Source organism: Acomys minous (genome assembly GCF_964271855.1).
Source record: "Acomys minous genome assembly, chromosome: 13".
NCBI lineage: Eukaryota > Metazoa > Chordata > Mammalia > Rodentia > Muridae > Acomys > Acomys minous.
This window is the reverse complement of record NC_140495.1, coordinates 14,075,466-14,100,974: the sequence shown is the minus strand read 5'-3', so window position 1 is coordinate 14,100,974 and position 25,509 is coordinate 14,075,466. Positions and strand designations below refer to the sequence as shown.

Genomic DNA, 25,509 nt, shown 5'->3' with positions numbered 1-25,509 from the left:
CGTATACAGAGGGCGCCGGTCCTGCCTCCCTAGGCTCAGTACCCGTAGGCCCCCGGTAGTGCCAGGACTCTATGCAGTGTAGGGTCCCCCCGGTTGCGGGATCCAGGAACAAGTGCCCGACTACCCCTGTGGCTGTCCCCTCTGGCGCTGCGCAGGTACAGGAACAGTTCACCTTGAATCGAGGCAGGCTCGTTCAGGCGGCAGCTCTCTTTGACCTCACTCATAGAGCCTGACCCACCTTTCATTTAAGTGTGTGTGTGTGTGTGTGTGTGTGTGTGTATTTGAGAAAAGTTTGGGAAAGATGGTATTGAGAAGGGTGGGCCTATTCGGAACTGCTCCGTTAACTTTCCTTTATTTTCTGGAGAGTCTCTATGTCTTGAGGGCTGGTTGTATAGAGATGAATGAAGCTCAAGGTCAAGGAAGACTCCCTGGGAGGAGTCTTTGAATTGTCCAACAGGTTGAGGGAAATTAGCAAGCAAAATGCGTAGGAGGCTGACGCATGTTACTGAGAAAAATTCAGCTTCGACAAGGATGCCACGTGGAAGTTACTGCAGCGGAGAGAGGAGGTAAAACTTCACAGAGGAGCAAGATTTGAGTTGGGTTTGGGTGGACGACAGGCTTTTATGGGTGGTGGGCAGAACCGTTAGCAGAAGTAAGGGGCTAGCATTGGAGAACAACAAGACAATCCTTTGTTTGTTTGTTTGTTTTGTGAGACAGGGTTTCTCTGTAGCCCTGGCTGTCCTGGACTTGGCTTTTGTAGACCAGGTTGGCCTCGAACTCTCCTACCCCCACCACACCTCACATAGATCAAGATTTTTTTTTTCTACCCCGCTTGCTCAGTGCCAGACTTAGCTTTTGAGCTGTCCATGTTTGCAAAGGCATTGAGTGAAAAGGAGAGCACTCAGGCGTAGAATGTCATAAAATCTCTAGGATTCTTGTTTTGTTTTTTTCAAGACAAGGTTTCTCTGTGTAGCCTTGGCTGTCCTGGACTCTCTTTGTAGGCCAGGCTGGCTTTAAACTCACAGAGATCCGCCTGCCTCTGCCTCCCGAGTGCTGGGATTAAAGGCGTGCATCATGCCTGCTCCTGTCTTAAGACTATTTTTTATGTATGAGTGTTTTGCCTACATGTATGTATGTGCGCCACATGCATGCCTGGTGCCTATAGAGCTCAGAAAGCATTGGATCACTTAGTACTACCTTAATTTTTTGATTCAGCTGCTGGTAGTTTCCACTAGCTGCCCTGCACAGTGTTGAATGCTTAACCCTCCCACCCCCTTTTAGATAGTGTCTGGACATGTAATGAAAGCTGGCCTGGAACTCCAAAATGTCCATGTCCCGTGGCTCCCCACCCCCACCCCCTACCCCATCTCCTAGTGCTAGGATTATAGACGTGAGCCACCGTGGCCAGCTGTTTTTGCTTTTTTAGATGGCCTCAAACTTTCAATCCTCCTGTCTCAGTCTCTTAAGTGCTAGAATTATACGTGTGGGCTACCATGCCTGGCTGAATTCCCCAGTTGTTGTTGTTGTTTGTTTTGTTTGAGACAGGGTTCCTCTGTGTAGCCTTGGCTGTCCTGGACTCACTTTGTAGAGCAGGCTGACCTCAAACTCACAGAGATCTGACTGCCTCTGCCTCCTGAGTGCTGGGATTAAAAGTGTGCGCCAGCACGCCCGGCTTAAATTCCTCAGTCTTAATAACTAAGATCTCTAGTTCTGAAAAGAGACAAGACTGTTCATTGTCAGGAAGGATGGGATTCCACCAAATAAAAGAGAAATACCCCTAGTCCAGTGCACCCAAGGCTACAGAGAGAAACCCTGTCTTGAAAAACCAGAGGGGGAGGGAGGGAGGGAGGGAGAGAGAGAGAGAGAGAGAGAGAGAGAGAGAGAGAGAGAGAGAGAGAGCGCTGTTTGTGGACAGGAGGCTGTGACTGCTGACAAGTTATTTCCAGAAGCATGGGGCTGGGTGACAGCTGACAAGAAGCTGCTTTTTGGAGATCACCAAAGCAAGCTGATTGTGTTTGGGTATTTTGCTTGCGTGTATGTCTGAAGCCAGAAGTGCTCTTTTTTTTGTTTTGTTTTTTGTTTTTTGTTTTTTGTTTTTTTGTTTTGTTTTGTTTTGGTGGTTTGGCCTCGAACTCACAAAGATCCACCTGCTGCTGCCCCCTGGGATTAAAGCTGTGCGCCACCACGCCCGGTGCAGTCAGTGCTCTTAATTGTTGAGCCATCTCTCTAGCCCACAAGGAAGTGTTTTAGAATTTGGATTCTCCTGCATCGGCTACCTGCGTGCTGGGACTACAGGAACGCCAGCTGGGTTTGGTGGTTCAGGCCTGTAATGGAGACTCACAAATTAAAGGCCTAGCTGGCCCTGAACTAGATCAGTCAGCCTGAGCAAAGCAAGAGCCTGTCTCAAAAAAATAAAATAAAGTCCTCAGGGAAAGCTTACTATCATTTCCAGTTGTATGAATGGTCTAGAGAGCAAATCTGAAATCTTGTTTTTCGGTAAATACACACAGCGGTTGGACAATGTAAAGTATTTGCTTCCCATGTTCAGGGGTCTGGATTTGATTTCTAGCATTCTGTCTCCCATAAAGTAGGATCACAGTGCGCTGGGCATGAGGGCACGAACCTGTAATCACAGCCCGAGGGAGGCTGAGGTAAGAGCTAAAGCCAAGGCCTGTCCAGTCTACAGAGTGCTAGGTCAGTCAGTGATGTAGAGCCTGTCTCAAGCCCCGCCTTCCCTAACAAGATTAATTGCTATTCTGGAGTGTTTTGTTTTTCTTTTTTACTTGGTAGTTGGTGGCAGATAACATCTGGCAAAAACTGTGACTTTACAAAGTATGATCAGGGAAGAATCACCGTGATTTTTTTCTTTCAGAACAGGGATATTAGATTCTTTATCACTGAGCTACATCCCAGTCCTGTGTGTGTTTGTGTGTGTGAGATCCTCCTTGCTCATCTTCCCAGGTAGTTAGGATTTTCTAAAGGTGAGACAGAAGGAATCAAGTTGGTGAACACAGGGCTTGGCTTTCCTCACTAGCTTGCGAGAAGGTCTGTCTCTGTGTGGGCTTACTGTATGTGTATCTCCTCACCACTAAGAAAAGGCCTAGTAAAAACAAGTAAAAATCGCCACCACACCCGGCTGGTATGAGATTGTTAACAGTAGCAAAAGTAGTTATGAAGTGGCAATGAAAGTAATTTTATGGTGAGGTCACAACATGAGGAACTGTATGAAAGGGTCACAGTGTTAGAAGGTTGGGAAACACTGCCTTAGAGCCTGGGTTTAAGAACTTTGGGCCAGGTATGGTGGTGCATGCCTTTAATCCCAGCACTGGAGAGGCAGAGGCAGGCGGGTCTCTGTGAGTTCGAGGTCAGCCTGGTCTACAAAGCAAGTCCAGGACAGCCAAAGCTACACAGAAAACCCTATCTTAAAAAAAAAAAAAAAAAAAAAAAAGCTTTTGGTTTTTTTTTTTTTTTTTTTTTTTTTGGTTTTTCAAGACAGAGTCTCTCTGTGTAACCTTGGCTGTCCTGGACTCACTTTGTAGACCAGGCTGGCCTCGAACTCACAGGGATCCACCTGCCTCTGCCTCCCGAGTGCTGGGATTAAAGGCGTGCGCCACCATGCCCGGGTTTTTTTTGTTTTTTGTTTTGTTTTTTAAGCACTAAAAAATGCTAAGCTAAGGGGGGCGGGGCGGGGGAATATGAGTTGAGTTGGGGTTTATCAAGATCTCTGTTTTTCCTCCTGACACCCAGCTTGTCTCCCTCTGCCCAGTTAAATAGTTTGTCCTTAAACACACAAACATATGGCAAGCTGGATATCACAAAAGGCAGGTGGTTTTCTTTACAAAGTTTATTTTTCTTTTACTAGTCTCTGAAAAAGTATCCCTTTAGATAAACAACCACACAAGAATGATAGCCTTTTAAATGGGTTGGTTTAATTCAAAGTGATACAGAATTCAGAGTGCAACAAAGATGAAACAGCAGGCTCTGGCAGGATTCCCGACTGGGCTGACTTGAAATTCACAGCTGAGGTAGGAAGTGCTGAACACTAGAGCCATTGTAGTTGTTTTATTACCAAAGTTTATTACAATGTACAATAGGCTCCAGGACAGCACTGCATTCTAGCTGTAGGTGGCAAAGATGCTACGGCAGGGAATCCAGATGTTTAACAGGTTCCAGGATAACACTTCCTTCTAGTTACCAGGGAATCCAGATGTTTAAGTAGGAATGGAAGAGGGTCACCATCACCTCAGATGAGGAACAGCTTACTTTTTGCCGGATTTCTTAATTCCACCTGTGGCTGCAAAAATAAAAGTCAGTTAGGGAAAAATAAGAGTTGTGGCTAAGAAGTCGTATGGGTCCTAGTACTACTTGACTCTTGTACTGGGTTTTAAGTTTGACACAAATCCGCCAGTTCCTTCATCAATACCATCTCTTCGACAGGAAGGCAGGGCAGGGTTCAGGTAAGGCAAGGCAACAGCTGCACTGCTCTACAGCCACTTCCTGCCCCCACAACCCACTCTACAGGTAAGCACGTGTTGATGGGGGTGGCCCTCAGGGTTATAGGCTAGTATGTGAGAAGCCTCTTCTAATCTGGGAGCCTGACTTTCTGTTCAAGGCCGAATCTATTAAACAGCACATGTGGGCTTCAAATCTGCCCTTTTTTGAGGGGGAGGGCTTTTAGTTGTGTCTGTTTGTTTTCAAGACAGGGTTTCTCTGTGTAGTCCTGGCTGTCCTGGACTCATTCTAGACTGGTTGGCTTCGATCTCAGAGATCTGTCTGCTTCTGCCTCCCGAGTGCTGGGATTAAAGGTGTGCACCACCATGGCAGGCTTTTTTTTCTTTTTAAAAAGAGACTACAGTAGCTGGTAGGTAGGAGGTGGAGAAGGTCTGGGGAAGAGAAAGCATGATCAAGTGTATTGTATAAAACAGATTTAGCCAGGAGTGGTGGTGCATGTGATTCATCCCAGCACTAGAGAGGCAGAGGCAGGAGGCTCTCCGTAAGTTTTAGGCCAGCCTGGTCTACATACTGAGTTCCAGCATCCAGAACTATACACAGCAGTGGTTCTCAACCTTCCTAATACTGTGACCCTTTAATAAAGTTCCTCATGTGTGGTGACCCCCAACCATAGAATATTCATTGCTACTTCATAACTGTAATTTTGCTACTGTTATTAATTGTAATGTACATATCTGTGTTTTCCAATGTTCTTAGGCAACCCCTGTGAAAGGGTCACTTGACCCCCAAGGGGCTGCAACCCATAAGTTAAAAACCACTGATAGCGACGCTGTCTCAAAAAATTCATTCTCCTGCCTCAGCCTCCCAGGTACTAGGATTACTAGTAGACACGCCATGCCAGGCTCTACCTAGGAAGTCTAACTCCTAATTGCATACTTTTTTCCCCTTCATATTTCATGTGTGCATGTGCGGGCCAGAAGCCCACCCCAGGTAGTGTCCCCATCAGCCTTGTTTTTGAGACAGGTATCTCACTGGCCAAGTAGCTAGACTGGGTGGTCAGATCCCCTGGTACCTGCCTACCTCTGCCTCCCCCTGCGGGGGCTGGGTGTCCCCCTCAGGCTCTCAGGCTTATTAGGCAAGCACTTTACCAAATGAGCCATCTTGCTAGCCCCTTAGTGCATATTTTTAAAATAATTTTTCTTTTAAAAATTCTTTTTAGGCCGGGCGTGGTGGCTGACCACACCTGTAATCACAGCACTTGAGAGGCAGAGGCAGGCAGATCTCTGTGAGTTTGAGGCCAGCCTGGTCTACAAAGTGAGTCCAGGACAGCCAAGGCTACACAGAGAAACCCTGTCTCAAAAAACAAAAACAAACAAAAAAGGAATTGGGGTGGGCACACACTGGAGAGATGGCTCAGCGGTTAAGAGCACTGTCTGCTCTTCCAGAGGCCCTGAGTTCAATTCCCAGCAACCACATGGTGGCTCACAACCATCTATAATGTGATTTGATGCCCTCTTCTGGCCTGCAGGTGTACATGCAGGCAGAGCACTATATACATAATAATAAATAAATACATCTTTTTAAAAAAAGAATGAAGCATTGGGATGGCACACACTTTTAATCCCAGCACTTGGGAAACAGGCAGGTGGATCTCTCTGAGTTCAAGGCCAACTGAGTTTGGGGCTACATAGTAAGTTCCGGTATAGCCAAGGCCACACATCCTGTCTTTAAAAAAAGGAATCAGGGCACAAAAGAACTGCAACAAAATAAATATTTTAATAAACTAGCCTCAGAGGCACATCCCAGCATGTAGAGGCCAAGGCAGCAGGATAAGGAATACCAGGCAAGGTCAGGTTGGATTAAGGAGACCTCGTTTAAAACAAACAAACCCAAAATAGATACTGCTCAGCGAGTTGTAGTACTAGCTGGATTTCCCTGTCAGTAATTTCTGGGACCACAAGTGTTCAATGCCTCAGCATTTTGACTGCAACCCATCACCCAAGGCCAGGAGTGGAGGTTCCTACTTCTGCTGTTAGCTTTCAGATCTGGAGCAGCTTGGATTTACAGATTATAACTGCTCAATCGGTATAGGATTCCACCAAGGTCTGACCTCCTTATACATAATCACAGATTAAAGAAAGGCGCCAGATACCTGACCTCGTTCTAAAAGACAATCTCAACAGCTAGGTCTCAGGGTGGCTGTTCCTCATCTGTGTTACACTGATAGCACACAGAAATAATCACCAGTTAGGAAATGCACACAAAGCCAGGCTGGTGTCACAGGCTCTAATCTCAGCTAGCTAAGAGGTGAAAGCAGGAGAATCATAAGTTCAAGGCCAGCCCGAGAAACCTAGCAAAAACATGTCTCAAAAATAATAATGGTAGTGCCGTGCGTGGTAGCTGTAATTTTAAGTTAAGAGCAATAGTTAAGAGCAGTGGCTGCTCTTCCAGGAGACCTGCATTTGATTCCCAGCTCACAATCATCTCTGACTAGACTTCAGGGGATCTGGTCTCCAAGAGCACTGCGCCCAGACACATGCCAGGCATGACGTCACACATCTATACTCCCAGCACTTGGGGAGGCAGAGGCAGGCGAACTCTGTGAGTCCGAGGCCAGCCTGGTCTACAAAGCAAGTCCAGGACAGCCAAGGCTACACAGAGAAACATACATACATACATACATACATACATGCAAGCAAGCAAAACAAAACCTATACACATAAAATAATACTAAAATAAAAACAATAAATGTGGCATTTGTACTCCTGGGTCTGATTTACTCCAAAGAGGCAGAGATTAGAGGGAGATTCGGGTAGCAAGGCACATGGGTAGCATGAGGCTGGGGGTACAGCTCAGGCGGGAGTGTCTGCCTTGCACACATGAGTTTGCTCCCCAGCATAGCCACAAATAAAAACAAAAATAGCACCCAGCGCAAAGTACATGTTAGGGAGCCTGGACTTTTTTATCTTTTGGTCTAGACACCCAAAGGTGACTCAAGACTCAATGCCATTTCAGATAATGTGAGCAGCAGGTAAGAGTTCTAGGTTTCGTTTCTTTCTTTTCTCGAGACAGGGGTTCTCTGTTTAGCCCTGGCTGCCCTCGAGATCCGTCTGCCTCTGCTTCTCAGTGCTGGGATTACAGGTGTGCGCCACCGCACCCGGCCCCGGGTTCTGTGTTCCAATGTTAACAAATTATAAAGAATCAGTGAACTACTAATTTGGAGCCAGAAACTGGACGATGTTCAGAAACGTAGCTCTATGCATTTGTCCGGGGTTCATCTTCGTTTTTCCATTTCTATAACTTCTCTACGAACTGGATGCCCAGGACTGTCTGAGAGCCACGTTTCCACTCCCACCCCTCGTACTGCTGCAAACCCAAGACAGGCCAGGTAGCTTGCCCAGAGCACCAAGAGGCTGCAGTTCACCAGCGACCCCGGAACAGACTGTCCGGCCCTCGTATGCATATCGACCATCGCTTACCCAGGGGGCCCTTGCCCGCGGCCTTGGCTTTTAGCTCCTCGAGTTTCTTCTGCTCCTCTTTCTGTTTCTGCTTGAAAGCCTTATCTTCCTGCGGAGAGGCATAGCAGGTTCACTGCTGACCAGTCGCCCCTTCCCTTAGCGCCCGCCCGCGCCTCCGCTCCCGTCCTCACCTCGTCCATCTCCTTGGCCTGCTTCTTGGGCTGTTTCAAGGGCTTCTTTTTGCCACCTGTGGGCGACACGTGCCATGATCGGCCTGTCCCCGCCATCCAACGCCCTCCTCCTTACTCCCGGTCCATCCGTGCCGGGGTCCCCAAATACCCTTACCTTCGCGGCCCGACATGGTGCCTACAGCCCCTTAACCAGACCCTGATCCTAAGCCGGAAACGGTGCTTACAGCCTGCGCCTATGCCGCGCGGAGGGCTCCTGATTGGCTTCTAGGCAGGAAGTTTCCCTCGTGTGTTTTAAATGACGCGATCTCCAGGGGCGGGTGCTAGCCGGTCAGGGGTCAATTGAGTGGCAGACGCGGGGCTTACGGCTGGAGCGTAATAGGCTTAAGCTCTTCAGGTACAGGGTGGAAGGCTCATGGCGTGGGGACGGTGCGGACGAACGCCTGGGGTGGGGGCTGTGGGGAGGGCATCTGGCTATAAGACCTGTGATCGTGCACAGAAAGAAAGTCTTGCAGGTGGAGGGGAGGGCAAGTGCACAGCGCCTTTCCGGAACCGAGGAAAGTACTGGAACGAGATAGGATGGGAGTGACAGAAGTGGGTAGTGGCCAATATCACCCGGTCCTCAGCTTCAGAAGCCGCGGGGAAAAGTTTGGACTTTATGAAATAATGAGTGCAGCTGTCTGCAAATTCTTCTAGTTCGTTTTTGTTGAGTGTGTTCTAGATAAATAGTACTCTGGGCTGGGGATTGAGCAAAGCTGACATTGTAGCAAGACAAAGCTATAGCAAAGTAAATAAATAAACTATGTATCACCTATGCGACCTGTATGGGGAGAAAAAAAAAAGAAAACAAGGTTAAGGACTGAGTGGGATGTCGATTTTTGGTAGGGTGATTAGAAAAGACCTCTCCAGGGGCTGTTTGATCAGGACTTGAGGAAGGCCATGGAGCCGACTATAAACAGGGGACAGCTAAAGTGCCCCGGCGCTGGGTGAGGGATTGCCTCGTGCATTCCAGCCCTTCCTATGACTGGAGGGAGAGAGAAGCTAGAGGCAAGTCTAGTCAGAGGGGAATGAGAGTCCGAGCTCCTTTAAGCTGTGGAGAAGACTTTTGCCTCGAAAGAGATGCAGGACGGTTGCAGAGTTTGAGCAGGGACGAGGAGCTGCCTGTATTTGAAAAGACTTCTGGCTGTTGGGTTGATAGTTCACCTCAGAGGCAGGGGGACCTGTCAGACCAGTGAGAGCTAGTCTGGCATGGGATGCTTCGTCACTGAGAGCACTTTGTAGCCCCGGCAGAACTAGGGGGAGGGGGCACCCAGCTTTAGAAAGTCAGTGGGAGTTTGCTGATAGATTAGATTTGAGATACAAAGAGAGGGGTTAGAGTGATGTAAGGCGGTCAGCCTAGCGTTTGTGCTGGAGTTACCATTGACCACGGTGGAGGGAAAGATAGCTTCCTGTTAGATTGTCCAGCCCTTATAGGGATTGGACAGTTAAGATGATATAAAATCCCAAGGAGAAGTTTTGGCTGAAAAAGTCACAAGTGTGTGTGTGTGTGTGTTCATGTACACTAGGGATTGATCCCAGGGCCATACACAGGTTAGGAAGTGCTGTACAATTGAACTGTACTCCCAGTAGTGTTTTGTTTTGTTTCTAATTAAGAGAGAGAGAGAGAGACACACACACACACACACAGAGAGAGAGAGAGAGAGAGAGAGAGAGAGAGACAGAGAGAGAGAGCGCTTAGAGGCCAGAGTCATCTGGTACCATAAAACTGTGAGCTGCCCAGTATGACTGAGTGCTAGGAACCAAAGTCTAGCTGATATGCCCTCTTAACCCATCTTCCAGCCCAGTTATTTTTAACAGCATCTTTTTTTTTTCTCTCTTCGAGACAGGGTTTCTCTGTGTATGTAGCCTTGGCCGTCCTGGACTCACTTTGTAGACCAGGCTGGCCTCGAACTCACAGCGATCCGCCTGCCTCTGCCTCCCGAGTGCTGGGATTAAAGGCGTGCGCCACCACGCCCGGCCCTTTAACAGCATCTTTACTGATATAAAGCTTGCTACTTAATTTGTACAGCTCAGTGGTTTTTGGTATACCAAAGATCATGCAAATATTAGTGTTCGCATTGCAGGTATGAGCATCATGGTGAGTGTGCTGAGACAAATACCCCAAAAAGAAATTTTATTTTCTTTCCAGTGCTGGGATCAAGGCCAGGGCTCCCCCAATATTTACCACTTAGATACATCCCTAGCCCCTTGGGGTTTTTTGTTTTGTTAATTTTAATTTTTATGTATGCCTGCTTGTCCATTCATGCACCATATGCATGCAGTACCTGTGGAGGCCAGAAGAGGGAGCTGGATCCACTGAAGCTGGTGGGTTGTTTTGTTTTGTTTCATTTTTCTTTTTTGGTTTTTCGAGACAAGGTGTTAGCCTTGGCTGTCCTGGACTCACTTTGTAGACTAGGCTGGCCTCGTGGTGGCGTATGCCTGTAATCCCAGCACTCGGGAGGCAGAAGCAGGCAGATCGCTGTGAGTTCGAAGCTGGTGGTTTTGAGCCACGGCTTATAGGTCCTGGGAACTAAACCTGGACTCCTGGAAGAACTGCAGTTGCCCTAACTACTCTGTCAGAATATTTCCCCCCTCCCCCCATACCCAAAACCAGGTTTTAAAGTTTGTTTTTGAGACAGTGGCTTACTGTGTAAGCCTGGCTAGCCTAGACTTCACAAAGATCTGCCTTCTGAATACGGGTTAAAGACATGTGCCATCACACTCGATTATAAAGTTAGTTATTTTAAAATATTTTCGAGCCGGGAGTGGTGGTACACACTTTAATCCCAGCACTCGGGAGGCAGAGCAGAGGCTGTGAGTTCGAGGCCAGCTTGGTCTACAAAGCGAGTTCAGGGCAGCCAGGGCTACACAGAGACACCCTATTTCAAAAAATAAATATTTTCTATTTTTTAATTTATTTATGGGACAGGGTCTCACTATGTAGCCTTGGCTGAGCTGGAACTCGCTGTGTAGAGCAGGCTGGCCTTGAAAATCAAAGAGATCCACCTGCCTCTAATTCCATCACTACCTAGCCCTTATATTTTATTTTAATTACTTGTACATATGTGTATCTGTTTGGAGGAATGTGCATGCAAATGCAGGTGCCCGTGAAGGCCAGAAGAGGGCGCTGATTCCCTATGGCTAGAGTGGTAATAGCACTGATCTGCATCATCCTGAGAACCAGACGTGTTCCCCCTGCAAGAGCAGTGTGCTGTCTCCACCAGGAAGCCATCCCAGCCCCCCTAGCATGTTATTTTTTATATTTATTTATTTATTGTTCGAGACAGGGTTTCTCTGTATAGCCTTGGCTGTCCTGGACTCACTTTGTAGACCAGGCTGGCCTCGAACTCAGAGATCGGCCTGCCTCTGCCTTCCAAGTACTGGGTTTAAAGGTGTGTGTCACCACCACCTGGCTTATTTTTAATTTTTTAAAAGTTATTTTATTTATTGTATATGAGTGCTTTATCTGTAGAAGAGGGCATCAGATCCCATTACAGATGGATGTGAGCCACCATGTAGTTGCTGGGAATTGAACTCAGGACCTCTGAAAGAGCAAGTGGTGCTATTAACCACTGAGCCATCACTCCAGCCAGCCCCCCTCTAGCTTTTTAAATCCAGAAAACCGTATGAGAAGGGAATGTGAGCACTGCACCTTGGGCTGCAAGAGTGTCTAGTAATTTTGGAGGTAGGGTAAATGGAAGCCAAGTGAAAATGGCCCTTGAAGAAAGAGGGGGCTGTCACAAGGCACAGGCTGATGAAGGGCAGGTGAGCCGAGGATGGAGGCCTGGCAGAGGTGGAGGTGGCCAGGACAAGAACCCGGGGGCATGTGAGCAGATACACATCTGGACAGGGGTGGGAGTGGAGGGCACTGCTGAGAGGGTTCAGAAGACACCAGGAGGGGACAGGGAGGTTGGCGCTCTGTCACAGGGTGTGACGCTGCACAGGGGCAGCTGCTGGATGAGGTGTCTCCTCAGCTACTGAGCAGCACCAGAGGACAAGCGTGGCTCTTCCTAAGAAGCATGCTTTTTTTTTTTTTTTTAATTTTTTAAAATCAAGACAGAAGGTGAGAACTGGATATACCAGCCTCTGGTGGAACGCTTGGCTAGCGTGTACAAAGTAATGGGTTCTTACCCCCAGCACTGGGCAGCACTGGGCTGGGCAGACAGATAGGCCGGCCTCTGGTGGAACGCTTGCCTAGCATGTACAAGGTGATGGGTTCTTACCCCCAGCACTGGGCAGCACTGGGCTGGGCAGACAGATAGGCCAGCCTCTGGTGGAACGCTTGCCTAGCACATACAAGGTGATGTGTTTTTACCCCCCAGCACTGGGCAGCACTGGGCTGGCAGACCCTGGCAACTGAGAAAGTATGCCAGGAATTTGTAGAAGTCCCCCACCACCACTTTCAGTTTTCTTGGTGAGAAGCAAGGAAATTGTCAACTGCAAGTGAGGCTAAGAAAAGATGGGAAAGTGTGAGAAAAGCGGGGTAGGAGACACCATCTCGCAGCAGTGGGAGAACTGATGTGAAAAGGCAAGATTCTGAGCTTGGTCTTTAGGTCCTAATATGGCCTCTGTCCATCTGTCCAGCCTTTCCCCTTCAACCCATCTCGCCCTTATTTTCCATCTGCACTGACCGCTTCCATGTTTTAGATTACTCTGAGAGCCTCCTAGTGTTTCTCTCTGCCAGCATCATTCTCCCCTCACGGGTGGAAGGGCCTGGGAGACACCTGTGTGTGGGTGTCACTGGGATTGAGAGACAGGCCACTGCGTGATGGGATGGTAAAGAGAGACTGAAGGGAAAAGAAGCTGAGAGTTATTGACACTTTTCTCTGTGAGGTTTCAGTGATGGACCAGGGCATGTTCTTGCTAGGAAATTGTATTTGATGCAGAAGCAAAAAAGGTGGCGAGAGCCCAGTGTGGTGGCACATTCCTTTAATCCCAGCACTCATGAGGCAGAGGCAGGCGGATTGTGAGCTCAAGGCCAGCCTGGTCTACAGAGTGAGTCTAGGACAGCCAAGGCTACACAGAGAAACCCTGTCTTGAAGCCCCCCTCCCAAAAAAAGGTGGCAAGTAAGGGGGTGTCCCCTTCCTGAGGGGACAATTGAAGTCGATGTAGATGGGTGACACAGACTTGTGGAGGAAGAGGGATGCATTTGGGGGAGGTGGCAGGGCGCAGGATTGTGCAGATCATGCTTAGTGTGTCAGGATGGTTGGAGCAGGGTGTGGCCATGGAAAGACGGGAGAACTGAGGGCTGGGAGCTTACAGGCTTCTGCCAGCTCTCATTTATGCCAGGTGAGTTGGGGATGACAAGCTATGCTCTTACTCCTGCGTCAGCTGGCCATTGCGCTGCTCTGTCAGAAATAAACTGTAGGTCTCACCTCCGCCAGGTACAGGTGATGTTCCAGGGAACGGAGGGCAGACAGCTAGCAGAGGACAAGGCAGGAACTGCGCAGAAAAGGGTGGAGGGGGCTGAGAGGAAGCAGTGACTTCAGGAGGAGATGGGGTTCTGAAAGCTATAGGGAGAAGGGCGGTGTCAGAGCGGCGGGTAGTCAGGGTCTCTGAGTCATAGAGTAGAATCCAGAGAGAAGGGAAGCAACTGAGGCTGTGCCGGCACAGGTACAGAGCGGGACTGGCGCGTGTCAGGCCCTGCTAGGTTTCAGATGGAGGTGTGAGGCAGTGGTCAATGGCCAACTCATTTCTGTCACACGTTGCTGGAAGGAGAGGGTGTTGGTTGTAGCACTGTTGAGGGACTGTGGTGACGTGTTCTGTGGGCCCTGCTGTTGAGGCTTGGGATGTTCAGCCAACCACAGGGGTGTGAACGTTGTCCTCAGCTTTATGAGTGGGACTCAGGATTTCAGGTGAGGCACTAGCTTGGAACCAGTGTCATGGAGGAGCCCTCTTCTGTGGCTCTCAGCTTGAGCCCACTTCGACAGGAGGCATGTCCCTGTCTATCCAGCTTTGTTTTCAAAAGAACCCATGAATTCCACTGATGGGGAAGAGACTGGGACGCTGTAAGCAAGTCTCTTACTTGCTACGTGAGGACTTGTATTTATTTACATATCAAATTAATGATCAAGTTAATATAGAGAGAGAGAAATTGTCAAGCTGATCCTGCTGTCTCCTAGCTTCTACCTGTGAGAAGTTTTACGCCTTGAAACTAAGGAAAGAAATTCCAATAATAGTTTGAGGAAGCGCTTTTGTGTTCTCTTGGCCTTCTTCCTCTTTCCCCGCTCCCGTCCCTTTCTCTTGTTGGCCACCAGGTGTCGCTCTGATCAATGCTTTGGGGTTTAATGCTGCGTTTTTGTTGTTGGTTTGGTTTGGGTTTTTGTTTGTTTGTTGTTTTTTGTTTTGGGGGGGGGTTTTTTTTTTTCGAGACAGGGTTTCTCTGTGTAGCCTTGACTGTCCTGGACTCACTTTGTAGACCAGGCTAGCCTCGAACTGACAGCGATCCACCTGCCTCTGCCTCCCAAGTGCTGGGTTTAAAGGGCGTGTGCCAAGCTTAATGCTGTTTTGACCAGAGGAAGTTAGCAGGTTTTTCTGGGATTCCGGGTAACCTGGCCCTTCCCTCAGGGTTCTGGGCCCCTCTGTTCTTGGGCCATGCAGTGCCTCACTCTGTGTACTGTTGTTAGGGCCCAAACATCCAAGCAGGGCCGAAAGGGAGCAGAGACGCCAGACTTGAAAAGTCAAGTGGGAGGGCAGAAGGGTGGTGTGATTTGAACCTAAGAAAAGCGGGGAAAACAAGTGTGTTTGTTTGTTTGTTTTTTCCTCTCCTGGAATTGTCCTTTCAAAGGCGAGCTAGTGGCAGTCTCAGGGAGCCTGGACGTTAGGTACAAGATTCTTTTTTTACGGTTTTATTTCTCTTATATATATGAGTGCTCTATCTGCATGTACACCTGCTTGCTAGGAAAGAGCATCAGATCACATTATAGATGGTTGTGAGCCACCGTGTTCTTGCTGGGAATTGAACTCAGGACCTTTGGAAGAGCAGACAGTGCTCTTAACCACTGAGCCATCTCTCCAGCCCAGCACTCGGGAGGCAAAGGCAGGCGGATCTCTGTGAGTTTGAGGCCAGTCTGGTCTGTCTACAGAGTGAGTCCAGTACAGCCAGGGCTCTTGTTACATAGAGAAACTCCGTCTCAAAAAAAACCCAAAATAATAATAATAATGGTGCAAGGGTCTTCCCGCCCTCCCCAGGCAGGATTTCTCTGTGTAGCCTTGGCTGTCCTAGACTCTAGTCCCTAGTGACTACAGGCTTGCACCACCACACCCAAATGTAAAAATGTTTTTTTGTTTTTTTTAAAGATTTATTTATTTTTATTATGTATACAATGCTCTGCCTGCATATACACCCACAGGCCAGAAGAGGGCATCAGATCATATTATAGATGTTTGTGAGCCATCATATGGTTTCTGGGAATTAAATTTAGTACCTTCGGAAGGGCAGTCAGTGCTCTTAACCTCTGAGCCATCTCTCCAACCTATAAAAATGTTTTTAAGGGACTGGGAATATAGTTCAGTGACAGAGCACTTGCCTAGCATGCCTATGGCTCTAGGTTCCATCCCCGTTACTGCACACACACACACACACACACACACACACACACACACACACACACACAAATTCCCTGGAAATGATAGAGCTAAGGATGAGTGCAGGAAAGTTAACTTTCAAATTCATTCCTATAAAAGACCCTTGCACCATGCCAGGTTTGGTGGCGCATGCTTTTAATCCCAGCACTCAGGAGGCAGAGGCAGGTGGATCACTGTGAGCTCGAGGCCAGCCTGGTCTACAAAGCAAGAAAAAAGAAAACACAACAACAACAAAACATTTTTTACTTGTTCTTGTTATTTTCTTGTTGCTGTTATTCGAGCCAGGGTCTCACTCTCTAGTGCTGGCTAGACTGCAGCTTCCTATATAGACCATGCTATTCTTTTTATTTTTTATTTTTAACATTTATTTATTTATTATTATGTATATAATGCTCTGCCTGCATGTACACCTGCAAGCCAGAAGAGGGCATCAAATCTCACTAAAGATGGTTGTGAGCCACCATGTGGTTGCTGGGAAGTGAACTCAGGACCTTTACAAGAGCAGCCAATGCTCTTAACCCGACCATGGTTTTTTTGTTTTGTTTTGGGTTTTGGTTTTTCAAGACAAGGTTTCTCTGTGTAGCCTTGGCTGTCCTGGACTCCCTTTGTAGACCAGGCTGGCCTCGAACTCACAGCGATCCACCTGCCTCTGCCTCCCGAGTGCTGGGATTAAAGGTGTGCGCCACCACGCCTGCTCGATCATGCTGTACTTGAAGAGCCCTCCTGGATCCCTCCAGGTAGCTGGGATTACAAACCTGTATCATCAGGCCCAGTCCACAGGGCCTCTGCGAATCTTTTTGTGTTCATGGGCAACAGATTTGAGGATTTTCTCTGGCATTAGCAGAAAAAGGAAGCACCAAGATTCTCTTCTAGGACCTGTGAGAGAGACCTAGGGGATGGTGTGTATACAGTTGGGGAGCTGGTCCGCATGACGTCCTCCTAAGGAAGGGACGGCAGACACCCTGATAAGCTTTTCCATACATGTCCCCTCGTCCTGCAGACCCACGGGAAAGCCTGGCCTCCTCCTCTTTTTTTTTTTTTTTCCCCTTTTTTTGTTTTTGTTTTTATTTTTCAAGACAGGGTTTCTCTGTATAGCCTTGGCTGTCTTGGACTCACTTTGTTGACCAGGCTGGCCTTGAACTCACAGAGATCCACCTGCCTCTGCCTCCCGAGTGCTGGGATCACAGGTGTGTGCCACCACACCGGGCTCCTGGCCTTTTTGTTGCTGTAGGCCCCTACAGCAGCAATTACTCTGTTTAGCCTAGGTTTTGAGACCTGATTTATATCCAGCTCAGTCAGGAGCTAATGTGTCTGATGTTTTCCTCACAGCTTTTTCGATGACGGGGGGCAGCCCTATGTTTGCAATGCAACACATGGTAGGTGTGCCTCATGTACTGGCGCGAAGAACCTTCCTTGGAAAGGACCTCCTTGTGACAAGGACTCTGTGCAGTCCAGGTCCCAGCCAGCCCAGAGAGAAGCGACCCGAGGCTGCGGCCTTAGGGCTGTATCAGCGCCTCCCAGCGTTGGGGAGAACCCTGGGACACACCATTCAGCAACAAGCAGCCTCCACAGCCAAGGCGTGGTGGGACAGATATGAAAAGTTTGTGGGACTCAATGAAGTACGAGAGGCCCAAGGAAATGTGACAGAGGTGAGGGGGCAGCCGGGACAGCTGACTTTGCCTTTGGATTTAGGAAATATGGCTTGGGCTCCTAACAGAAACATTAGTGGCTGCGTGTGTGATGGCAGCTGGGAAGCTCGGTGGAGCCCTTTGTCTTTTTTGTTTGAGTCAGAGTCCTGTGTATCCTAGGCTGGCCCTGGAATCCCTAGGTGGCCAAACTCCTGAGGTTCCCGTGTCGACCTCCTGAGCGTTGGGATTTTGGTGTGTGCCACATAACTGCCCCCCACCCCCAGACATGGTTTTGTCCTGAAGTCCAGGCTTGCCTGAACTTAGAATATCTTCTAGTCTGGCTGTGATCTTCTTGCCTCAGCGCTGAGAATATAGGCATGGATTAACACCTACCACACCCAGCTTTTTCTTTCTTTCTTTCTTTCTTTCTAAGATGTATTTATTTTTATTTTATGTGCATTGGTGTTTTTTCTGCATGCATGTCTGTGAAGGTACCAGATTCCCTAGAGTTGAAGCTACAGATGGTTGTGAGCTGCCACGTGGGTGCTGGGAATTGAACCCGGGTCCTCTGGAAGAACAGGCAGTGCTCTTAACCACTGAGCTATCTCTCCAGCCTCCAGACTTGGCTTTTCTTAAACACACATCATTGGTAGAAATATTTGACTCTTTCTCATATGGAAAGATGGGTCGATCCTACTGAGGTGAAGGTCTCCATGTAATTACACCCACTGTTCTCTGTGAAAATACTCAGATACCCAAACGTCCGTGACTAATGACTCCCCTTGTATTAGGCCAGCAAATTGTCCTTCGTGGATGTTTTTGCCTTGTGGTATGAAGGCAGAGGGCCCCGGGAAACATCGTATTGGGTGGTGGACAGAGCTGCCTGTGGTTTTCAAGTCCCTGGTGGCTGCAGAAATGCATTCAGTCACTTGTCTCCACTCAGATACAGAGCAGTGTAGCAAGGTAGGAAAAGATGGGATGCGGGGGGCGGGGGGAGTTTGGGGGGGACGGGGGTTGGGGGGGTTGCCTGAGGATCTGAGGCACGTCTCTTCTCCTTGGAAAAATATTTGTGCCCATGAGCTTGGCTGAGTTGAAATTTCCAGAGCCATAAGCTGGAGGCTGTAGCAATGGCGGATGGTGGTGATGTAGGCCTCAGTAGCACACTGGAAACAGTGTAAGGACATGCGTTTCTCATGGTGGTTCCCATCAGACAAGAGCTGGCTTGATTTAGTAGACAGAGATTGTGTCACTGTTTGCTTTTTGCGAGTTTCTCAGGGGCATGTTATTTCTGCTTGAATGCACAAATCCAGTGCTTCGAGTGGGTGTGACCTACAGCTGCAGGTTGAGCATGCCAGAGTAAGCTGGGATTAACATTAACGTCCAAGGCGCTGTTTGTACCTCTCACGGTGACACCGCAGTGACCCCTTCCCAGCTGCTGCCCTCTTAGCTCTGGACCAGAGCCTGAGTAGGGACAGGCAGAAAAGGCTAACACCTCTGCCTTTCTCTCTGCAGGCGGAGAAGGTGTTCATGGTGGCTCGGGGCCTTGTCCGAGAGGCTCGGGGGGATCTAGAAACTCAGCAGGCTAAGCTGAAGGAGGTGAGGGACCGCTTGGACCGAGTCTCCAGGGAGGACAACCAGTACCTGGAACTGGCGACTCTGGAGCACAGGATGCTGCAGGTGGGTCCCTCGGGAGGCAGCCGCCCTCCTTCACCCGCACAAGGGCCCGAGCATGGCAGGGGGTGGAGGTGGTAACCCTGGCTGTTGAGTCCGAGGCCTTGGAGGAGGTAAACCAGAAGCTTCTATGGCGGTCTCAGCCCGAGGCTCCCAGAGCCTGTCTTTCTGCTCTTTCCTGAGTACTGGACTGACAGTGCAGTAAAGTGCTGCCTGGCGCCCAAACTGTTGAAGAGAGTGTGGAGGTACTAGCTCAGGGACTACTAGGTACTTGTTCTGCATGACTGCCCAGTGGGAAGATCACATGGCTACCTTTCACATTTTCCCCCAAGCTCTGCTCCCACACTCAGCCAAGCATCTTGACTTCATTCTTGCAGCTGGTGTTTGTGGAGCCAGGGGCAGGGGAGTGGCCTCTGTGCCCCGGGCTGTAGTCCCAAGTCTCTTTGCTGCTGTCTGATACCACTTTGCTTCCCACAGGAGGAAAAGAGGCTCCGAACAGCGTATGTGCGTGCAGAAGACGCGGAGCGGGAGAAGTTCTCCCTCTTCTCTGCAGCTGTGCGGGAGAGTCATGAGAAGGAGCGCACCAGGGCGGAGAGGACCAAGAACTGGTCCCTCATTGGGTCAGTTCTAGGAGCCCTGATCGGTGTGGCTGGCTCCACCTATGTTAACCGGGTCCGGCTACAAGAACTGAAGGCCTTACTCCTAGAGGCCCAGAAAGGGCCTGTCAGTCTCCAGGAGGCCATCCGTGAACAGGCTACTAGCTACTCCCTCCAACAGAGAGACCTCCAGGACCTTATGGTGGATCTGAGGGGCCTGGTGCATGCCGGGCAGGGCCAGGGCTCCAGGTCACCCACAGGAACTTCTTCTACCCCGGGAAAAGACATAGATGTCCTCTCAGCTGCCATGAGAGAGCAGCTCAGTCACTCTCGGCAGGTCCATTCCTGCCTCGAGGGTTTACGAGAGCAGCTCGATGGGCTGGAAAAGACTTGCAGCCGGATGGCTGGGGTGGTTCAGCTCGCAAAGGCTACAGCGCATGCAGGCCTGGCGGAGCCGGAGGATGGGGCCCTGCCCAGCTCTTTGCTGGAACAGGGGAGCGTGATCTTGGCCCTGTCTGATGTGGAGCGGAAGTTAGAAGCCCAAGTCAACAGGAATACCATCTGCAGCACGCTCGTCACCTGTGTGACTTTCGTGGCCGCATTGCCTGTGCTCTACATGCTATTCAAGGCCAGTTAGCCCTGGAATCCTTCAAAGGGACCGAAGGGGGAACGTGGCCTTGATTGGTCATATAATGAATCTTGAGGCGCACAGAACCTCAGCCTGACTCTGAGTACCATGTGAGGGGCTCACCGGCAGGTATTTATTTTGTAGGTAATGTTTATTTACATTATGTATCAAAACTTTGTGCAAATGTCCAATTAAAATGTCTAAAAATTTGTATTATTTAAAAGACTCTTACGTCAGGCTCAGTTTTATCATTGACTTCAGAAGTCTGGGACCTGGGGTCTGTCTCGGAGTGAGGGCTCACCCTTTTAGTCCGTCTCTTCATCCCCTCTTGGTCCTAGCTGAGGACTGTATCGGATGAAGCTAGCCCTGAGGTCTGGATTCTCACGATGAATATTCCTGACTTGCTCCCTGCTTGTTGGACCTTTCTGTCTTGGGGTCCAGACAGGTAGAACCTAGCCCAGTGCGTGGCTTTCTGCTGTGGGATCTGGAGTTTGGTTTCTAATGCTGGAAGAGTGTTCAGAAGAAGAGGAAGAAGAGAAGATCCATGGCTGGCCTGCATCCCTGCTGTGCAGCAGTCCCGTGCAACCTGGGACCCGCGAAAGGATGGGCATGCGTAGTTCACGCTGGTAGTTAAAGGAAAGGTACAGTGCGACCCGTGGAAGCAGATTACCCTGAGTACCTTGAACCCTCTCTCTTTACAAAGGGAGCAGTAACCCATGACCTCCTCTGCTAAATGGTGTGGGTGGCCTGTGTAAACAGAATTTGTAGGCTGTTGCTCTGTGCCTGAGTATTAGAGGTCTAGAACTACGGTGAAGAGTCAGTCTAATAGCCTCCCCCAGAGTGCACCCCGACCCTGGAGTGGTCACAGCCTCACGCTTCCTGTGGGAGCCTGTTTGTGCTGGTGGAGCCAGAAGTGTGTCTTTCTCATAAGGAGCCGCAGTGCTCATTCCTAACTATGGCAACCACGGGCCCAGAATGGCTCCTAAGTTCTTTGAACCTCTGAGAACCTAATCACTTGGTCATTTGGTCACTTCACCGTCAGCGTATAATAGTTCCCCAGGAACAAAACAACCCCAGCACCTAAGGGTGTTGGTTTAGTGTTTGTTCATACCCCTGAAGGGTCAGGAGGTGCCATAGCTGTACAGATGAGAAGCTGCAGAGCTGAGGCCAAGCTCCCCGCCTAGGAGGAAGTCAGTTCCATTGGGCATGTGTTTGAATAAGTGGATTTGGGGGAAAGAGGATTTGCTACATGTGAAAGGGGCTCCTATGAGTAGCAGAAGTAGGAAGGCCAACGTAAGTGAGGGAGTCCGTGCAGACTGTCCTAGCCAAGGTGGGGACAGGCTTGGCAGAGTTGTGGGCCATAAGGTTAGAGGGTCGGGAGCGGGTGTACAGGGCTGGCAGCTGGAGTCAGGGCAGCCATGAGAGAGTTTGGGTTGTCCCAAAGGTGTTGACAAGGTGCTAGGTGACCGGATATCAGGTGCTGAAAGTGGGGGTGGAGGAAAGAGAGGGGGTGATCTAGGGGATCAGGATGGGCCAGGTCCTGGCTCCACAGGACCTAGGGGAGGGAAGGATATTTTGGAAAGTAGGCAGATGAGTTTAAGGAACCCCCTGTCTTCTGTCCGCGTTACAGTTTCTATTGCTGCAGTGAGACACCATGACCAGAAGTAAGTTGGGGAGGAAAGGGTTCGTTTGGCTTAAGCGTCCAACACTGTTCTTCAAACAGGACAGGACAGGAACTCAAACAGGGCCAGGCAGGAGCTGATCTAGAGGCCATGGAGGGGTGCTGCTGCTATGTCCAAGTCGCGGGACAAGTCGCGGGACCCCCATAGACCACCAGAGACCAACCGGATGCAAGATACACAGGGTCTTTTATTGAGCAAGCTCGAGAGCAAGGACGTCAGTTCCCCAGGAACTGGAGGAAGGTGGCAGCCTCGACACCTTAGGGTACAGGGTTTATAAAGGCAAAAACCGTAAGCGGGGCTTTCCAAGCCTTGGCGGTTCATAATTGGGTAAGGGGGTTATAGGGAAGTCGGCCTTAACACTGATAGGGTAGAGTAGGGTAGGGGAGTTGGGCCAAGCCCCAGAGGGAATTTTTGTTTGTTTGTATATTTGTGGTTTTTTTTGTTTTTTGAGATAGGGTTTCTCTGAGTGGCCTTGGCTGTCCTGGGCTCACTCTGTAGACCAGGCTGGCCTCAAACTCACAGAGATCCACCTGCCTCTGCCTCCCAAGTGCTGGGATTAAAGGCGTACACGGACTACCATGCCTGGCCTCAAAAGGGGCATCTTATCTAAATTTTTTAAAATTAATTTATTCTTGTTACATTTCAATGGTCTTATCTAATTTTTTATCCTCTGTAACATTGTGGGTTTTTCACCTTATGAGTTGACCCCCAGGTGTCACCAGGCTTACTTTTCTGGGCTTTCCGAGAACTTGGGGAACACGCGGGAAGAGAGGGAGTTTACTCTGGGGGGGCAAGAGAGGGGCTTGGTGCAAGGTGGCTTTTGTTTAGCTCTTACACTGCTCATCGGTTTGCTGAGCATGCTTTCTCAATAGAACCCAGGGCCACCAGTCCAGGGGTGGCCCCACCCACAATTGGCTGGACTCCCCAGCCCCCACCCCAATCAATCACTAATTAAGAAAATGCTCCACAGTCAGATATTATGGAGGGATTGTCTCAACTGAGGTTCCCTCCTTTCAGGTAACTCAAGCTTGTGTCAAGTTGGCATAAAATGAGCCAGCACAGTCCCCTCCTTGAGATGGGGGTGTGAGGGTGTGGGAATAGTGTAGCCTGGCCTCAGCTCTGAGGGAAGCGGCAGATGGGGAAGACTAGGTCTTCCCCGCTTTAGTGGCCTCTAACCTTTGAGGCTTTCTGGTGAAATGGCAGATTTTTGCCTTTCTGGACGCTATGCCAATGGCCTTGAGCCAAAGTCCTCCAAAAGCCTTCAGGATGGGCCAGGTCCTGGCTCCACAGATTGCCATTGGCAAGCCTGTGTGTGAAGGAAGGGCCCTACATAAGGCAGAGAACTTCTGCCCAGCGTTTCTTTCCCAGGAAGACCCAGGTGTTTTCCAAGGATGGAGTCCAGACTTGTTCAAAGCTTCTGAGTTTTGGATGGCACCAGGTACAGACTTTAGAGGAAAGGAAGGAAAAAGAGACCCTACTTAGGCACCCCGCAGCTAGTGGGGCCTGCTTTCACAGCCCAGCTGTGGGTGGTATCGCACCCCACCCGCCCACAGGTCCGTGAGCAAATAGGTTGGGGGAGGGGTGTCAGGTTACATGGCTTAGTGATGGCGCAAACTCGGGTCCAAAGCCCGGGCTCTCCTCAAACAGCCAGGGGTGGGGACCGGAAGGAGAGGTTGGTATTGTGGAGTACCGGGAAAAGGAAAGGTGGGCAGGGCCAGGTGAGAAGAGTTTCGAGAAAGCTGGCGCCTAGAAGTTCAGGTGAAGAAAGTTGGGGGAGGATGGCCACGAGGGCCGGGAACGAAAATGTAATGAGGGCGCTCCGGGCGCTGGGCGAGGCGCGTTGTGGGTAGTGAAGATGGTGGTTAGGGAACAGGCCGAGCAGGTGTGGGGTACAGGTCCCATCGAACTCTGGCAGGACGGAAAGAGGCTCCGGTGCTGTTATCTCAACAGCCGGGAGTAAGGCTAACAACCATGGCCGCAGCCTCTGGCTTTCGGGGAGTGGGGCCAGCTGCTTGGTCCTAAGCAGCACGCAGGTGAGGCCCGGCTGGGCGGGGCGGACCGCCCACGCTCCGGGCTAAGCTCCTCTCGCTACACGTCCGTGTTGCCATGGCCACCGCCCGGGTGCAACAGCCCCCACTTAATGAGAGGGGCTGATCATCCCCCCCCCTCCAGGCCCTTCATAAACTCGGGTCCCGCGGGACCGGAATACGGGGTCCCGGGTGGCTGGGGCTGAGCACCCCGCTCTCCCGGCTGCTTCCGGCCTAGCCCGGGCAGCGCGCGGGGGGTGGGGGTGGGGAGGGCGGCCCGACGGGCGGGAGGTTGGGGGGGGAGGTGGAAGGAGCGGAGCCCGGGCCGGCCGACGCGGCTTTGTCTCCTTTGTTCCCAGCGGTGGCAGCGCCGCGGCGGGAGGGGCGGGCAGCGGGCGCAGTTTTTCCGCCCCTCGGTCTCCGGGTAACAGCTGCGGCTCCGCCAGACCCACCTCCGGGGGGGAGGGAAGGCCGCCGCGCGCAGATCCCGAGCGAGCCCGGAGCTGCCGGCGGACGCTCCGCCGCGCGCATCCCGCAAGCGGGTCGGGCGGTGAGTTGCGGGGTTTGGGGAGGGAAGGCGGGGCCGAGGCGAAAGCCGCGCGCACCCAGGTGGAAAGGCCAGAGGCCTTGATCCTGCTGGGCACGGGCAGCCCGAGTGGATTGGTGGGCGACTGCGGTCCTGAGAGTTGGGACCACACTCGTGCGCGCGAAGGCAAACTCTGGCGGCACCGCCTGTAACGCGATTGGGAGATAGAGGAGGTGGAGCTGCTCCTCCGCGCCCCCTCCTCGCTGCAGCCACCGCCGCTGTCGGGACCGGCCGGCCCCTTCCCCGCCCTCCCAGGGCCACTGCTGGGGTCTTTGTCCCGTGGCGCGGTGGAGGGAGGAGGGCCAAGGATGAGCCGTAGCTGGGAGGTGGAGGCTTCTCTATGGGATAACAGACCTTAAGACTGAGACTGACAAAGGAGGACCATGAGCCTTCTAACGCTGGGACTCCGTCTCGGTTCTGACACAGCCAGGTGCTTGTGCGCCTTAATTTATCGCCCGTGCCTGATAAATGACGGCTTCCCTCTACCCTACTCAACCCCCTGAAAGCAGGTGTGCAGTGCGCACCACTTCATTGTCAATAAGTAACTTTCCCTTTTAAATGGATACTGGGCACGGGGCGAGGGCAGGGGGTCGCTCAGAAAGGGAAAGCCAGTTTTCCCACCTCGCAGAGCAGATGAGACGTGCGCAGCTTTGGAAGTGCTGACTTTGTGAGCCGTCTTGCTTGCAAGGGCCTTAAGTTGTGCTTCCTCTTTGCCGAAGTCAGGCAAGCAGTCTTGGGCCCTGCCGCAGGGTTTCAGGGAGTGTACGCTCCGAAGAGGCCTGTGGGGCAGGCCTGGGCACAGGCAGAGTTAGTTAGACTTTGGCTAGGAGCCTGGACAGAGCCTGAGATGTGGGGAGTTGGGAGGAGATACTGGCACTACAAGTTAGGGACGTGAGGCTTGGCTCCAAGTAAGCGTTTTTTCAGTCTGTTCTCGTCTGATCATTAATAAAACTGGGTCAATTCCTT

General features: G+C 50.6%; 2 protein-coding genes across 5 annotated transcripts; one reads left to right on the top strand and one right to left on the bottom strand.

Annotated features, from left to right (window-relative positions):
- The first annotated feature begins 32 nt into the window (after nt 1-32).
- Nucleotides 33-20,479, top strand: CCDC51 (coiled-coil domain containing 51). Of its 4 annotated transcripts, none has more exons than XM_084752714.1 (4): nt 33-155; nt 17,055-17,374; nt 18,866-19,030; nt 19,502-20,479. In XM_084752714.1, the coding sequence occupies exons 2-4, from the start codon at nt 17,063-17,065 to the stop codon at nt 20,255-20,257; spliced, it is 1,233 nt and encodes a 410-aa protein (XP_084608840.1). In that variant the 5' UTR covers nt 33-155; nt 17,055-17,062; the 3' UTR covers nt 20,258-20,479. The 4 variants fall into 4 exon arrangements, with proteins under 4 accessions (XP_084608840.1, XP_084608841.1, XP_084608839.1 ...); XM_084752715.1 differs by lacking the exon at nt 33-155 and adding an exon at nt 4,542-7,840; XM_084752713.1 differs by lacking the exon at nt 33-155 and adding an exon at nt 8,389-8,495.
- TMA7 (translation machinery associated 7 homolog) lies at nt 3,910-8,386 on the bottom strand. The gene is made up of 4 exons (XM_084752785.1): nt 8,256-8,386; nt 8,102-8,157; nt 7,932-8,019; nt 3,910-4,294 (listed from the first exon to the last, which is right to left on the bottom strand). Exons 1-4 carry the CDS (start codon nt 8,269-8,271, stop codon nt 4,260-4,262), a joined length of 195 nt encoding a protein of 64 aa, XP_084608911.1. The 5' UTR covers nt 8,272-8,386; the 3' UTR covers nt 3,910-4,259.
- Nucleotides 20,480-25,509: the final 5,030 nt, after the last annotated feature.

What these genes read in the sequence shown, in the direction of transcription:
- TMA7 (XM_084752785.1), bottom strand. An exon ending in AGGCCAAGGAGATGGACGAG is followed by an intron (nt 8,020 to 8,101) that starts GTGAGGACGGGA and finishes GCCTCTCCGCAG; the next exon opens with GAAGATAAGGCTTTCAAGCA. An exon ending in CGCGGGCAAGGGCCCCCTGG is followed by an intron (nt 4,295 to 7,931) that starts GTAAGCGATGGT and finishes TTATTTTTGCAG; the next exon opens with CCACAGGTGGAATTAAGAAA.
- CCDC51 (XM_084752714.1), top strand. Translation starts at nt 17,063, where the DNA reads ATGACGGGGGGCAGCCCTATGTTTGCAATGCAACACATGGTAGGTGTG. An exon ending in CCCAAGGAAATGTGACAGAG is followed by an intron (nt 17,375 to 18,865) that starts GTGAGGGGGCAG and finishes TTCTCTCTGCAG; the next exon opens with GCGGAGAAGGTGTTCATGGT. An exon ending in TGGAGCACAGGATGCTGCAG is followed by an intron (nt 19,031 to 19,501) that starts GTGGGTCCCTCG and finishes TGCTTCCCACAG; the next exon opens with GAGGAAAAGAGGCTCCGAAC.